The sequence below is a fragment of the Equus quagga genome, chromosome 11 (assembly GCF_021613505.1).
Source record: "Equus quagga isolate Etosha38 chromosome 11, UCLA_HA_Equagga_1.0, whole genome shotgun sequence".
Taxonomy (NCBI): domain Eukaryota; kingdom Metazoa; phylum Chordata; class Mammalia; order Perissodactyla; family Equidae; genus Equus; species Equus quagga.
This window is the reverse complement of record NC_060277.1, coordinates 57,996,418-58,010,934: the sequence shown is the minus strand read 5'-3', so window position 1 is coordinate 58,010,934 and position 14,517 is coordinate 57,996,418. Positions and strand designations below refer to the sequence as shown.

The following is a 14,517-nucleotide window of genomic DNA, read 5'->3' as shown; positions in this document are numbered from 1 at the left end:
ACTATTCAGTACCCCCATTAATATGCGCGCGCACACACACACACACCCTATAGAAAAGTCCCCACACCACCTTATATTTTCTATTCTATTTCATTTTATTTTATTTCATTCATAATATATTTCATTTTTTAAAGTGCCAGTCATGACCCACTAAACCAGTTTTCATTTATAAAGAAACACAGTGGGGCCAGCCTGGTGGCATAGCAGTTAAGTTCATGTGCTCTGCTTCCATGGCCCAGGGTTCGCAGGTTCAGATCCTGGGTGCAGACCTTAGCACCGCTCGTCAAGCCATGCTGTGGCAGAGTCCCACATAAAATAGAAGAAATTGGCAACAGATGTTAGCTCCGAGCCAATCTTCCTCAGAAAAAGAAAGAAAGAAAGAAAAAAGAAACACACTGCCCTAAAGCACCTAAAAACTGCTGAGGCTCATGCAAAGGAGGCTGGCTCTGGACCAACACACCAGAGGGGTTAAGTGAGGGATGGACCAACAGCACAGTGCCTATCGAGGGAAGATTAAACTGACACTGCCTTCTATGTGTGACCCTCGTCTTCTTGAGCTTCATAAAGATGGAATTTGGCTCCATTTCTTACAAGGCAGAGATAACAGGAGAATCTCTACAGGCATCTGCCCCGCTCTTGCCTTTGCTGGGGTCACCCATCTCAGTCTTCACAGGCTGCAGCAGTGCCTTCCTGCAGGCTACCTCCACTTCCACATGCAGGAGTCGGCTCACATGCTGCTTCTTCCACAACACTTTCCCCTGTGTCCCCAGACGAAGCCCGGCCTCTCCTCCCTTCCAACAGCCTGGGCTGGCTGCCCCTCCTGGGTGTTCCTCGGCACCAGCTCGTACCCTGTCACATGCAGCATCTGAACACCTCTAGGTATTTCCCACAAGGCTGCTTCACTCCCCTATGTCCCAGCCCCTAGGACCAGAGCGAGCATCCAGCAGACACTCACTGTTTGATGAGTGAACAGGTCACTACTTACAGTACTCCAAGGTCCAGGGCATAGAGCAGGAGGGCATGCATACCCACGTTGATGATATTTGCTGCAATCCCAGTAATAACTTGAGGCATGATGATGCCCTAAAATCCCCCCAAAACAGGAAAACGTTAGCATTTTCAAAAGCTAATCAGTTAAGTGGTATGAAATAACAGAACACATGTATACTGATCTCTGCCCCACCCCCGTTCCCAACACAGAGCTCCTAAAACCCTTGCAATTTCCTGAGTGATAAGAGCACTAAGTGCATCTTTTGTCTAATAGTTGGTCTTTGACCCTGGTTCTTGACACAGAGCTCCTAAATCCCTTGGGACTTCCTGGATGACAGCTGTGCCCTTGGTTCTAATGAGGTGACTCTGGGGGGACTCCTGGATGACTCCTGGATGTGGGCTGGTCTTCAGAAAAACCAAGCCATGACTGGAAGGTTGAGATTTTCAGCTCCACCCCCTATTCTCCAGAGAAGGGGGAGGGGCTGGAAATGGAGTTAATGATTCCTCACGCCTACGTGAGCAAGCCTCCATAAAAATCCCAAAAGTACAGGGTTTGGAGATCTTCCACATCGGTGAACACACGGACAGAATGGGAAAATGGCGTGCCCCGAGAGGGCATGGAAGCTCTGTGCCCCTTCCCACATGCCTTGCCCTATGCATCTCTTCCATGTGGATGTTCATCTGTATTTTTTGTCATATCCTTTTATAATAAACTGGTAAACAGTAACTGATTTCCTGAAACAAGTAAACTGTGCTCCTGAGTTCTGTGAGTCGCTCGAGCAAATTAACTGAACGCCAGGTGTGGGTACTGGTAACCTCTGATTTATAGCTGATCAGTCAGAAGCACAGGTGACAGACCAGACTTGTCACTGGCATCTGAAGTGGGGGAAATCTTGCGGGACTGAGCCCTTAACCTGCGGGATCTGACACTATCTCCAGGGAGGCAGTGTCAGAATTGAGTTGAATTGTAGGACACTCAGCTGGATGGCTGAATTGCTTGGTGTGGGGGAAAAACCCACACATCTGATGCCAGAAGTGTTGTGAGCGCGATAGCAGCGTGAGAGGAAAGGAGAAACACAGAAGGAAGATTGAGCTTTTCCTAAACAGCTGGTGAAATGAACATTCAGAGTTAAACGGGCAGCCACGTTAAATGACAGTGAAGTTACACAAGACTGCAAGAGCCGGGAGTCGAGACCACTGCATGTGTCTCCTCCGTCGGTGCAGCTTCCAGCCAAACCACCAGAAGTTTGTGACTGCTTCTGAAGGACCTGGGAGGGCACGGTTTCCACCACAGTAACAAAGACAGAAGAGAGGAAATAACCACACGAAGGGCAAAGTGGGTGCTGGCACGAGGTGTAAAGGAAAGACGGTCGGGGAGACACCTGGCCAAGCTGCCCCCCTCCTGCGCAGGGCTGCCGAACGGAGGCGGACACCCAGCGACGCCGCTCCGATGTAGGCGTGCAGTGGGCCTTCACCCCTCTGTTCGACAGTGCCACAGTACTCGCTTCTTTTTATCCGTTGCCCACTCTGCACTAGTACTGGGATAAACATTTTCTTTAAGTAAGACTTCCACATTTTTTCCCCGCATTTACGCAGAGTTGCTGTCAGAGAGGAACGGACCACGGACGAAGGCAGTTAGAGGGACTGGGGAGGGGACCCCGGGAGGCAGAGCTCGCCTCTCACCTCCGCCCACACCTCTGGCCCTCAGCCTTCCCTCTGTCCCCTTCTCCCTCTGGCATGCTGTGGGCACGGTGATCCCCGTGCGCTTCTGGGAACGTGGCTGCAGGAGCTCTGGGTCCTCCTCTAAAACAGAGGCACCAGAGCCGGGCCTGAGGCCAGATGCAAAGCAGGCAGCCAGCCCCCAGAAGAAGCAAGCGGTGGGGTGTGGGGGCTGCAGAGAGAAACAGCAGGGGGCTGCAGGAATCTGACAGCTCCATAGGGCGCCTCTCCCGGGCTGGACAAAATGCCCCCATAAGACCCCACGTTTCCCAAACAAAGAGGTCTGGGTAGAATTTCAGGAAAAAAATTGTATGGAAAACTTCCTAAGAAGATTTACCATACATTTCCAGTGTTATGGAGTAAAAATACAAAAAGAATCTGTACCTGACTTTGTAAATATCGCGTCTGCAGCTGGAACAGGAATACCGCCTATAAGATAGAAAAACAAACACCTCTCATTAATATGAAAGTATAATTCAACAGTTTATGTCAGTTCCGCTTTTTAATAAGATATTTCCTCTTGATATGTGACCTTAAATTCAGAAAACCAGACTTGTACTAATCAAATGCTAGGATGCAAACTATTTGGGATTTTCCAGAGTGGACTCTCTGAAGACCCAACAAGGGCAGACCCTTACGGGCTGAAGCAGGAGCCACTCATTGCCCTGAGTCTGAAGGGTGCCAGCAGGTGGTTCTTCCCACAATCCCAGAGGAGCCCAGGAAATATTCTGATTGATTTGCAATCAAAAGTAACCATAGACTAAGGTGAGAAGTTTGATCCCCTCATCAGTGTTTGTGTTTAATTTAAGCTGTGGGACCGGAAATCGGCACAAGCACTGAGAATCAGTAAGGGAGATGTGACAGGTCCAAGAAACACATGCGGAAGTTGTGCATGAACAGGACTATGATAAAATGAACGAACCAAAAAACAGCAGGGAGGCACACTCCTGACAACATTCACGAGCTGCTTCACGTACCAAAACACAAGAATATCCTGACACTTACAGGAAGGGCAGGAATAAAAGCCATCACATACATCTGGGCTATCCTGAAATAAATGACAGAATAGCCTTCAGTTAATATTAAAACAATTGCTGGTCATACTGTCTTAAAACTGAATCCATAGACTATTTTCTGAAAATTAAAACTAAAAATAATTTATATGGGAAACATTTAATAACAGTTTTAAGTGACTGTCCTTCTACAACCTGAATCAGCATTACGTTAGGCCTGCTAAATGTCTGCTTCCTAAGGGGAAGTCTGACTTCACGTTTTTTAGCTCATTCTTAGCATAAAAGGTGGAATGAACACAGCAAAATGAACTAAAAGTCAGGGAAAATTCAGAAAATGTTTTGATAGAGTCAGGCCTGCAGCTGTGCCCCACAGTGAAGCAAGGCCAGCAGTCTTCTAGAAAGGAGAGACGCCTCCTTGCATCTCACGTGCCCCAGCGACAGTGTCAGAGAACAAACAACTGTAGGTTAAAAAACCCAGCTCTAAAGACAAAAGTGAAGGCAACTGTGTTGCTATTTTACTTTTGTCAGGGGAAAAATATTCTGTGTGTTTGCAAAACACCAAAATGGAGGAAAGCTGTGAAAGGTCGACTGGGGCCCAGGGTATTACATTCTCGTCCTGTGTCTTTCCACCCTGGGCAGGGTGGCAGGTGACAGCGTCACTCTGCATCAGGGGGGTCCCTGCCAGCCCAGGGCTTCTGTGATCCACAGTCATAGCTTCCATTTTCCATAGGGTTCAAGTCCAGGTAACTGGCCAAAAATGTCAACACAGGTAAGATGACCAGACAGTCACTTACTCTGAACCTGGGATTCTGACATTAGAGACGCTGCTGACCTGGAGACTTCGGGGTCCTGTTTTAAGAGCAGGAGGATACGCTCGGTATTGATGAAGATGGCCCAGCAGGGAAAGCAACACAGCATCAAGATGAGGATTCCTCTTTGAAGTATGATCCCCACGCGTTTTTGGTTCTTGCCTCCAAAGGACTTGAGAAAACAAATACAATGATAAAGAATGCCACCACGTACCAGGCATGCCAAGGCCTGGACCACCTGCACTACAAACAGCCCCTCCATGGGAGTGCCCTGCCCGCCACCCCTGCGGCCGGGCAGCCATGCTTCCTTGCCATCAGCTCCCCACTCCAGCATCCAAGCCAAGAGCGGCCAGTGAGCTACTTGGCACCAGTGGCATTTTAAACATGCCCTGGGATGATGAGTCCCCTGCTCCTGGGAACAGGGACAGTTAGACGTGGAGGGCACTGGCAGCAGAGACCAGAGCTTGAAAAGAATGGGAAGAACTGGGCCCATGTTAGAGCCTTCCACATTCCTTCAGCAAATATTCCTTCAACTCCTACCATGTGCCAGACATATCTGAGGCACTGAGAATGAACTCAGCAGCGAACACAGTGGGCAGAAGACCCTGCTCTCATGGAGCTGAGTTTCTAAGGGGAACGGGAGACAAACAGTAAACAAGAGAAATAACCAAGACCTAGAGTGCATTGTCTAGGATATGGCAGTAAGTGCTGTGGAGAAAAATAAATCAGAGAAGAGGGATGGAGTGTTAGAAGGGGAGCGTAGTTTTTAAACTGGGGCTGGGGAGGCCTCACTGAGAAGGTGATACAGGACAAAGCCCTCCTGGGGCTGAGCGAGTGAGCCGGGTGGACATCTGGGAGAGGCACGGGAGGGCGGCCAGCGTGGCTGGAACTAGAGTGGGGGAGGGCAGCAGGCCCAGCAGCCTCCACAGTGGAAAGAGGGTCACTAGAGATTTCTAAGCAGAGGGATGACATGATCCGCCTGAAGTTTAAGAGTGATGAGGGGAGAGAAGCCACAAGTGAGCAGCAGCTAGGAGACCAAAACACAGATCAGAGAGTGGGCGATGGAAGGCCAGGGCTGCGCCAGAGAGAAGCCGACCCCCGACAGAGGTGAAGGAGCTGGTCCCCACAAGGGTCTTGGCCGAGTCTAAGGCCTCATGCATCCTTTTCCAGGCACCTTTTCCTTCAAGCAACATGAATGATTATCTTTTTTTTTTTTTATTAAGATTTTATTTTTTTTTTCCTTTTTCTCCCCAAAGCCCCCCAGTACATAGTTGTATATTCTTAGTTGTGGGTCCCTCTAGTTGTGGTATGTGGGACGCCGCCTCAGCATGGCCCGACAAGCAGTGCCATGTCCGCGCCCAGGATTCGAACCGACGAAACACTGGATCGCTTGCAGCGGAGTGCGAGAACTTAACCACTCAGCAACGGGGCCGACCCCTGATTATCTCTTTTTGACAATCAAAAAAGAGTCTAACTTAAAGCACATTAAAAGAGACAACGGAGGGGCCGCCCGGTGGCGCAGCGGTTAAGTGTGCATGTTCTGCTTTGGCAGCCCGGGGTTTGCTGGTCCGGATCCCGGGTGCGGACATGGCACCGCTTGGCAAGCCATGCTGTGGCAGGCGTCCCACATATAAAGTAGAGGAAGATGGGCATGGATGTTAGCTCAGGGCCAGTCTTCCTCAGCAAAAAGAGGAGGATTGGCAGCAGTTAGCTCAGGGCTAATCTTCCTCAAAAAAAACCCAAACAAACAAACAAAAAGAGACAATGGAAACAAATTAAATAATAATAAAACAATGGAAATATAAATGACATGTTATAGAATAGTATGCAAATATCAAAAGGGAACCTGTATGACTACTTCATGCAATGTTTCTCCAAAACGCACTGTTTAATTGGTGGAAAAAGTATTAAAACCATGAGTAGATTTTAGAATTGTGTGAGTGTGTAAATACACACAGATTGAAATATTTGGAGGATAGTCACCAAAAACAGAGGTAACTTTAGAGGGAGCAACTAAATTTTAGTAATTTGTTTTTCACTTTTTAAAAAAACTTTTCTAGGTAACCTAATGTTTCTATATGTGTTTGACCTTTATAAATCTTTTCTAAAAACTTTAAAATTTGGGAAACAATGTGACATTACAGAAATATATTTAATAATACAGAAAGATGTCCATTATATATTGATAGGTGGGGAACTAAATTAAAGACATAGCCTTTTTTGTTGAAAAAAAAGTATGAATAAAAATGACTGAAATGGTGCAAAAAAGGGACCAAAAAATCATTTTAAATTAAAATTTCATATCCCATGCCATGCCAATCCAGAGGTAACTTTGGCCTAAATTACATTAAGTCCTTTAAAGCCATGTTCAGTTTAGCCTGTAAAAACTATCTTAGGATAACTCAGGATGTTGTTCTTCCCATGCACATAAAGCTGTCCTCACTCTTCCAGGCTTTGGGTTTGAAGGTAGGAGTCATCCATCATCCACCCACCCACCCATCCATCTATCTACCATCCACCCACCATCCATCCATCCACCCACCCATCCATCTATCTACCATCCACCCACCCATCCATTCATCCATCCATCCATCCATCATCCATCCATCCACCCACCCACCCACCTATCTATCCATCCATCATCCATCTATCCAACCATTCATCCACCCATCCCTGCTTTGTTCTTTCCCTTCCTCTCACTCATTCAACAAATTTCAGGGTACTCACTAAACAGCAAGCATGATTCTGAACTACAGGGATTAAAAGACTGAAAGGGATATAGTCTTTCTCCCTAAGGAGCTCAGAGTCTAGTAGGGAGACCACTATGGTTGTAAACTGGGTGGGTGAGATGGGAAGACACAGCGACGTAAAAGACCTGGACCAGAATCTGCCTCTCCTCTGATAATGCTAGCACTCCAACCCACAACTCCCAATCCCGTGACAGGCAACAAGGATGAAGAGAAATGAGCAGCTTCAAGAAACATGTAGGAGTCAAAGTCAATAGCAGTCAATAGTTCTGCTAACATACGGACGCGGGAAACGAAGAAGGATTGTGGGTTGAGCAGAGGGTGGTATATTCCTGCGAGAGGAAATCCTAGAGGAGAGACAGTTCAGAGTGGGAAAGACTGACGAGCTTAGTTCTGGGTGAGCTGAGCCTGAGATGTCTGGTACATAATCAACATTCGAGTCTGGCCCTCAGGAGAGGTGTGGGCAGGAGATGGAGATATGCGTTTTCAACACCAGGGTGGAGACAGAAGCTGGGGAGAGAGTGTACGGTGGTGGAAGGTGAGGGCATGGGGTCTCTAAGGGGCAGGGCTATCTCAGGGGCACAGACTGAGAAGGAGTAGCCAGAGAGGCAGCAAGAATGTCGGGAAGGCCCGCAATGGTGGCAGCTGAGGGAGTGTTGTGGAGAACAGAGAATGGCCCAGTGGGTTACGGACGGCCAAGTGTTCACCTGATGATTCAGTCACAACAGGCTCGGAGGAGACCAGGCTCAGTGGGATGCACAGGGACAGAAAGGTGTCAATGGGCGCTGAGTCAAGAGCTGGGGTCAGGACAGGGAGCACAAAGAACACTTTCAAGAAGCTTGGCTTAAAGGAGAGGAGAAAGAGAGAGATACGGAGGTGGAGTGGTGGGTGACGGAGGGCACTTTTAGGGTGGGAGAGATCAGACAGGAAAGAAAAAGGAAAACACAGCCCCTGAGCAGACAGGCCCAGAGGACAGAATTAGTAAAGCCAGCTCTATCTGCATTACAGCCATCAGCAGCATGGTATTCGAGAAACAAGAGGCAACAAAAACTAGAGTGTGCAGTCCCCTGGATCATCTCTAATATGAGAGGTAATCGACAGAAATGGTATGTGGGGGAGGGTGGCCCTCACCTGAGACATCAGCGTGTCACAAGCAGAGGCCAAGCCAGTTCCAACCGAAATCCCAGTAACATTCACGACCTGCAAGGAACAAGAGACCGGGTGCGGCAAGCAGCCAGGGGACTAAGCGAGAGCAGAGTCTCTGTCAAACAGCTCCCTTTAAACCAAGGAACCGTGACAGCCTATCTCCAAGGGGCAACTTGTAACTATACACGTAAGGCTCTATATTTCAGATCAAAGGGATGTCTACATCTGTCCTTCTCGATTATCAAACAAAAATGTACCCTCTGCCTAAAGGATCACAATCAGATTGTGTCAACAGGGGAGCTTACAACACAGCGTGTTACAATCTCTGTATTTAAAGGTTAAGCTGTGGGTAACATCTGACAGCGACGCCCCTGATCTGCGATGTGCATTTAATAATAATAACAGCAAACATGTATTGAGCACGTGCGACGTGCAGGTGCTCTTCCAAACCCTGCACGTACATGGTGTTACGATCACTGCTCTCACCTTATAGGTCACCTGAGCGAGTCACAGCAAGTTTTGGTCATTCAGATAGTGACCTCAAGCTGGGAATCTGGTCCCAGTCTTTAGTCCCCTAGTGAGGAATGGGACTAGCTTTGTGTCACTCTCTCGGTCAGACCTCACCCAGTGCCCCTGACAACCAAGGGCACCTGTAGGTGAGGGTCTTCGTTTTCATCCTAGGTTTCAGAGAGCAGGGATGCCAACTCCAGGTGAGCAGGTGAGTTAACTTCTTGGCTGACCAAGAGCACAGACTCTGGCCACCAGGAGCCAGTGACAGGCCACACAGAGAGTGAGTGAGCGAGCCCCAGGGCCCCGGCCCAGTGAGCAGTAGGAGGCACCCACACCAAGACGCCTTCTGCTCCGAATTCCACCCAGGGCAGTGTCAGGGCTCAAGCTCCAAAAATTCCTCAGCCTTCCAGGGAAAGAAAAAGATGAAGCGCGTCAATTTCTGAAAAGTTTGTATTTTAAAAGGAGTCACACATGAGCCTTTTTCTGGTAAACTGACTGAGTCTGGTTGGCTCAGCATGTTAATCTTCCTCAGTTTAAAGTCTCCCCCAGGTCAGGTCTCTTAGTCAGAGACTGATTTGGTTTAAGTCAACCAGCTTTGACCAACCTGAGCTCTGACGCCACGATTTCCCCTTACAATGGCTGACTGTGTAATACAAGACGGTACAAAATTGCTTCTGTATCTCTATGGCAAGTTGCCAGGACAGAATCTTCCTCCTCACAGTGTCCCCTTTATGAAACTCTACAAGAGAAATTCCCCTAGGACTCCGTATGAAGAAAGGCTGCCCTTCGCCTCAAGCGGTGGCTTGAAATCAGCTTTGGAATCACAGGCAGGGCGTTTGGGGGGGGGGGGGGGTCTGCAGCCCCCTGCCCACCACCCCTGGCTTGGGTCTGTTTCCATCTACGTTTCTTCGACCCCATTCTACTGGCTGGTTATTTATCCTTCTGTACTGAAAGTAGTTTTATAAACCAATTCAAATCCTTTGCGGAACAAGGTTGGGTATAAAGAAATGTTCTTTTATTTAAAAAACAAACACTTTTGTAAATCTTCTCACACTATATACAGAAATTTTCATAAGGTAAACATTTTTGGCTTTCATAAACAGTTTTCTTGAAACTGAGCCTATTATCTTCCTCACTATTAGTTACAGTTTAACAGTTGATTAAAAGCAAAGTATCACCACCCACTGCCCGAGGGAGGGCGGGCACAGACTGCCTTATCTGACGTCTTCTCTACAGAAATTCTTGTCTCTGGAACATACCAACCTTCCCACATACCCTTTTCAGGCCCATCTATATAATCTTAGATTTGTATTTACTCTATTCCTATCATTTTTACTTTGAAAACTAAGAACTCTTTTTTTACCCTCTTATCATTGGGTGATTTGGGAGAAAAACAGAGAGAAAGAGGGAAAGAAACCACCACAAACCACATATAAAATCTTAATTTAGGGCCGACCCCGTGGCTGAGCGGTTGTTCTCCTGCTCAGCTTCAGCGGCCCAGGGTTTCACCAGCTCAGATCCTGGGCACAGACATGGCACCACTCATCAGGCCATGCTGAGGCGTCATCCCACATGCCACAACTAGAAGAACCCATAAGTAGAATATACAACTACGTACTGGGGGGCTTTGGGGAGAAGAAGAAGAAAAATAAATAAATAAAAATCTTAATTTAGCTTCCCCCCCTCCAAGATAGGTTTTAAAATAGTTTGATGAAATAACTGAAAGAACAGGAGTCATGGGACTCTACACACGTATACAAATGTAACATTTCAAACCCTCCCCATATTAGAGGATGGAAAAGCATAAGGGAGGGGGGTTGAGAAGAAAAGGAAAAGTTCAGGTGATGCCTGGGTGAGAGGTGGCTCACAGATGGTTCTCCTGAGCTATGTATTTCTCTGAAACATCTACTTGGGCCAGATCCGTGCCAGGTACCAGGTTCGGCAAAAATTAACATGAGCTAGCAGATCAGCAAGAGAGCATGCAGAGAAAGAGAATGTGGGCCCAGCACGGGAGGCACCAAGACAGAGGCTGGCACGGGACACTGAGGGCACAGAGGAGGGGCTCTGGGTGGGGTCCTGCTGGGGTCTTCAGGGAAAGCTTTCTGCAGATGCCCCCAGGCTGTGTCTAAGATATGTCGGCACCCCACATGCAAGTAACAGAATGCAGTGAGTGGACACCCACAGCAGGAGGCCAAGGGGTCTAGATTTCATCATCAGGGGACCGCTGAAGGATGTTAAGCCAGGAGGACTGGATTCGTGGTTCTAGACTCTGGCTCCAGAATGGAGGAGAGGAGGATGGATCCAGGGCTGGAGGAGGGGAGGCCAGTTCAGCACAGAGGCTGCAGGGCAGGCAGGAAGGATGAAGGCTGGATGGAGAGAGCAAAAGCAGGAAACAGAAGAAAAGGAGTGATTTTACGAAATGGGGGAAATAAAGTTAGCAGGGCTTGGTGACTGACCAAGACGTGGGGTGTAGAAATAGAGGGGAGTGTCTAGGGCTCCCAAGTGGGGATGGTCACTATAGCTTCAGATATTCGGAGTGTGAGGAGTCCCTGGCATATTCAGCCAATAGATCCAGTTGTAGACATGAGCAGTTAGACACATGAAGGCAGTCCAGGTCAAGGACGGAGACACAAATTTGGGAGGCACTAACAAACAGAAGGGAGAGGGAGAGGGGAGAGAAAGACAAGTCTAACTCTCAGAAGAGTGGAAGGAGAACCAAAGAGGAGTAGCGATGGAAGCACCGAAGGCAGAGTTTCCAGGAGTGAGGGAGTGACAAGGGGCCAGGCAAGGGTGAGTCCTCGGGAGATGGCTGGGGGGAGGTACTGACAGCTTTCGTCAGAGTAGGTTAAATGGAGTGGTGGGGAAATAGTGGCCAGCTTGCAATGGGAAGAAAAGAAAAATGAAGATGTAATGGAGACTTTCGAGCAAAGAGCATAAGTGGATAGAGGCCAGAGAGGGGACTGGGCAAGGAGGAGACAGGTGATGGAGGTGTTTTTACAACTGAATATATTTATCAGAATGCAATGGCACCAGTTAAAGGGAAGGGGTTGGAGGAGAAAGAAGGTTCCAGAGCACAGCAGGAGGCTGGTCCTGAAGAGGGGAGTGATGGAGATCTGGGTGGCCGTACTGAAGGGGAGGTGAGAGGTCCTCAGGCATGGACTCTTCGGATCATAGCATAGTCGTCATGACCCCATGAGGTCAAAGGGCAGGTAGGATGGGGTGGAGACTTGACAGAGCTCCAGGGATAAAAGGTAGCAAGCAGGAAAGCAAAGTTTAAAACTTCTACTATGGGTCCATCCTGAGGGATGAAAATGTGCAAGGTGTGGGGCCTGAAGTGCATTTGGGGGGTCCTGGAAGCCAGTGAGATGCAGGGAGGTGGAGCCCCCACACCCAAGAAGATGAGCACTCAGGTGCTGAGGTCTTCAATGAACAAGGAAGAGGCCATGTACCGGCCACTCGATATCATCAACAGGGAGAAGTACAGGATGGTATACCTGGATGGACTGTCCAAAAACGGGCACTGCAAAAGGACAGTCTACTCAATAAATGGTGCTGGGAAAACTGGACAGCCACATGCAAAAGAATTCAATGGACCCCTATCTTACACCACACGCAATAATCAACTCAAAATGGACTAAAGACGTGAATGTAAGACCTGGAATGGAATTTATTCCACACAATGGAATTTATTCAGCCATAAAAAAGAAGGAAATCTTGCCATTTGAGACGTGGATGGACCTTGAGGGCTATATGCTTAGTGAAATAAGTCAGACAGAGAAAGACAAATACCATATGATCTCACTTAAATGTGGAATCTAAAAACAAAAACCAAAAACGAATGCATAGATACAGAGAGGAGATTGGAGGTTGCAGGGAGGCGGGGATGGGCAAGATGAGTGAAGGGGGTAAAAGGTACAAATTCAAGTTATAAAATACATAAAGTGTGGGTATGTAAGGTACAGCATGGTGCCTATAGTTAATAATACTGCATTGCATAGTATTTGAAAGTTGCTAAGAAAGTAAATCTAAAAATTATCATTACAAGAAAATTTTCTAACTATGTATGGTGAAAGACGTTAACTAGACTTATTGCAGTGATCATTTCACAACATACGCAAATATTGAATCGGTATGTTGTACACCTGAAACTAATATAATGCTATATATCAATTATATCTCAACAAAAAATTAATTTTTAAAATTTTTTTGTAAATGGCCACCGTAGGGTAACTGTTTGGAAGCAGTGATAGGAAAAAGTGGACCCCAATCTTGGGCTCTGTGGAGAAGCTGGAGAAAGTGTCCCTCAAATTTCAGAGAATCACCCACTGTTAATGTTTGTTCACACCCAGAAGGGTGACCAGGAGTACAACGTGTGCCAGGGCCACGTAGCCCTATGGGGTGGAGGGGTTAAGCTCATCCTTCTTGGAGGGGACACTGTTAACAGCCAGTATATAAAACTTCTCTTCTTTCTTGAGTCTTTCTAGAGACCCAATGAAACTTTCGAAGGAAGTAGAAATATCCCTTAGCTCAAATTACTTCACCCAATAACAGACCTGTAAATAAAATGTCTGATTCTACATACCAAGGTCATCTCAACCATAAAGCCGACAGAGTAACTTCTGTGGCCCCGCCATGATCTTAGAGCGTACACCCACCTCCTGTGGGGACAGAAGGCACATTTTCTGAGCCTGGAAAAAACCACCTGCCATCAGCAGCAGGAGAAGTATTTTTCACCTTCTTTGAAAACCTGGATAAAATGCAAGAGAAAGGCAACTTTCTACTGCATCACTAACAAAAATGCAGGGACAAAAGACTTGAAAGGAGGTGTAATTTCAATCCATGGCCTAGGGAAGACACTTTATTACCAGGGTTAGTGTGACCTTAATGAACTGTGTAATTCAAACCAATGGCAGACAACCTAAATTACTAAAAGTTCTTTGGTTTAATTTTATAATACGAAAAAGCGCAGTTCTTTTAGTTTTACCAGCACAATTTATCTAATTGCTACAAATTCCTTGCAATACCTGGTCCCTTTGTAATTGGAGGCTGGCCACACCTCATGGTTGAAGAGTACTGAAAACACTTTTTCTAAGTAGTTGACACGATCTTCTTTCAAATCTAAAGATAAGGTAATGGTACCCCTTGGTCAAGCTCCGGCCCTGTAAAGGAAGACGTGTCAGACACAATACAATTCAAATTCCGAGGCTCGACCACGTTGTCAGCCCAGATAACAAGATAAAAATTTAAAAACCTACCGATATAGCGAGCGTGACACCATCCAGCTCGACCTTCCCCAGATGTCCACAGAATATGGAACTGACGATGCTAATCAGAAAGATCATCAACTGTCCAAGGAACTGCCCAGGGAAGAGGAAGGAAAGGACGGGTTTACTGCAACCCTCTCCGCCCCGGAGAGGAGCAAAGCGGGAAAGCGCAGCACCGCACTTGGTAGAACCCCGCATCGCGCACCGCCTGGGGGGCCCCCCGCGGCAGGCGCCGGCCGCACTCACCACGGGGCCCGCGAGAGCCGCCAGCTCGGCCGCCTCCCGCCGCACGTCGGGCGGCAGCGCGCCCCGCAGGCCC

At 47.7% G+C, this 14,517-nt stretch overlaps 1 protein-coding gene across 1 annotated transcript in view; it reads right to left on the bottom strand.

Moving 5' to 3' along the window:
* The window catches only part of LOC124247189 (multidrug and toxin extrusion protein 2-like), a 92,163-nt gene that overhangs the window by 77,425 nt on the left and 221 nt on the right, over window positions 1-14,517 (bottom strand). Inside the window, exons 2-8 of the mRNA XM_046676271.1 lie at window positions 14,445-14,516; window positions 14,190-14,291; window positions 8,410-8,478; window positions 4,555-4,703; window positions 3,715-3,757; window positions 3,094-3,138; window positions 986-1,083 (exon numbers count right to left, since the gene is read on the bottom strand). Coding sequence (XP_046532227.1) covers window positions 986-1,083; window positions 3,094-3,138; window positions 3,715-3,757; window positions 4,555-4,703; window positions 8,410-8,478; window positions 14,190-14,291; window positions 14,445-14,516 — 578 coding nt within the window. The remainder of the gene's footprint in view (window positions 1-985; window positions 1,084-3,093; window positions 3,139-3,714; window positions 3,758-4,554; window positions 4,704-8,409; window positions 8,479-14,189; window positions 14,292-14,444; window position 14,517) is intronic.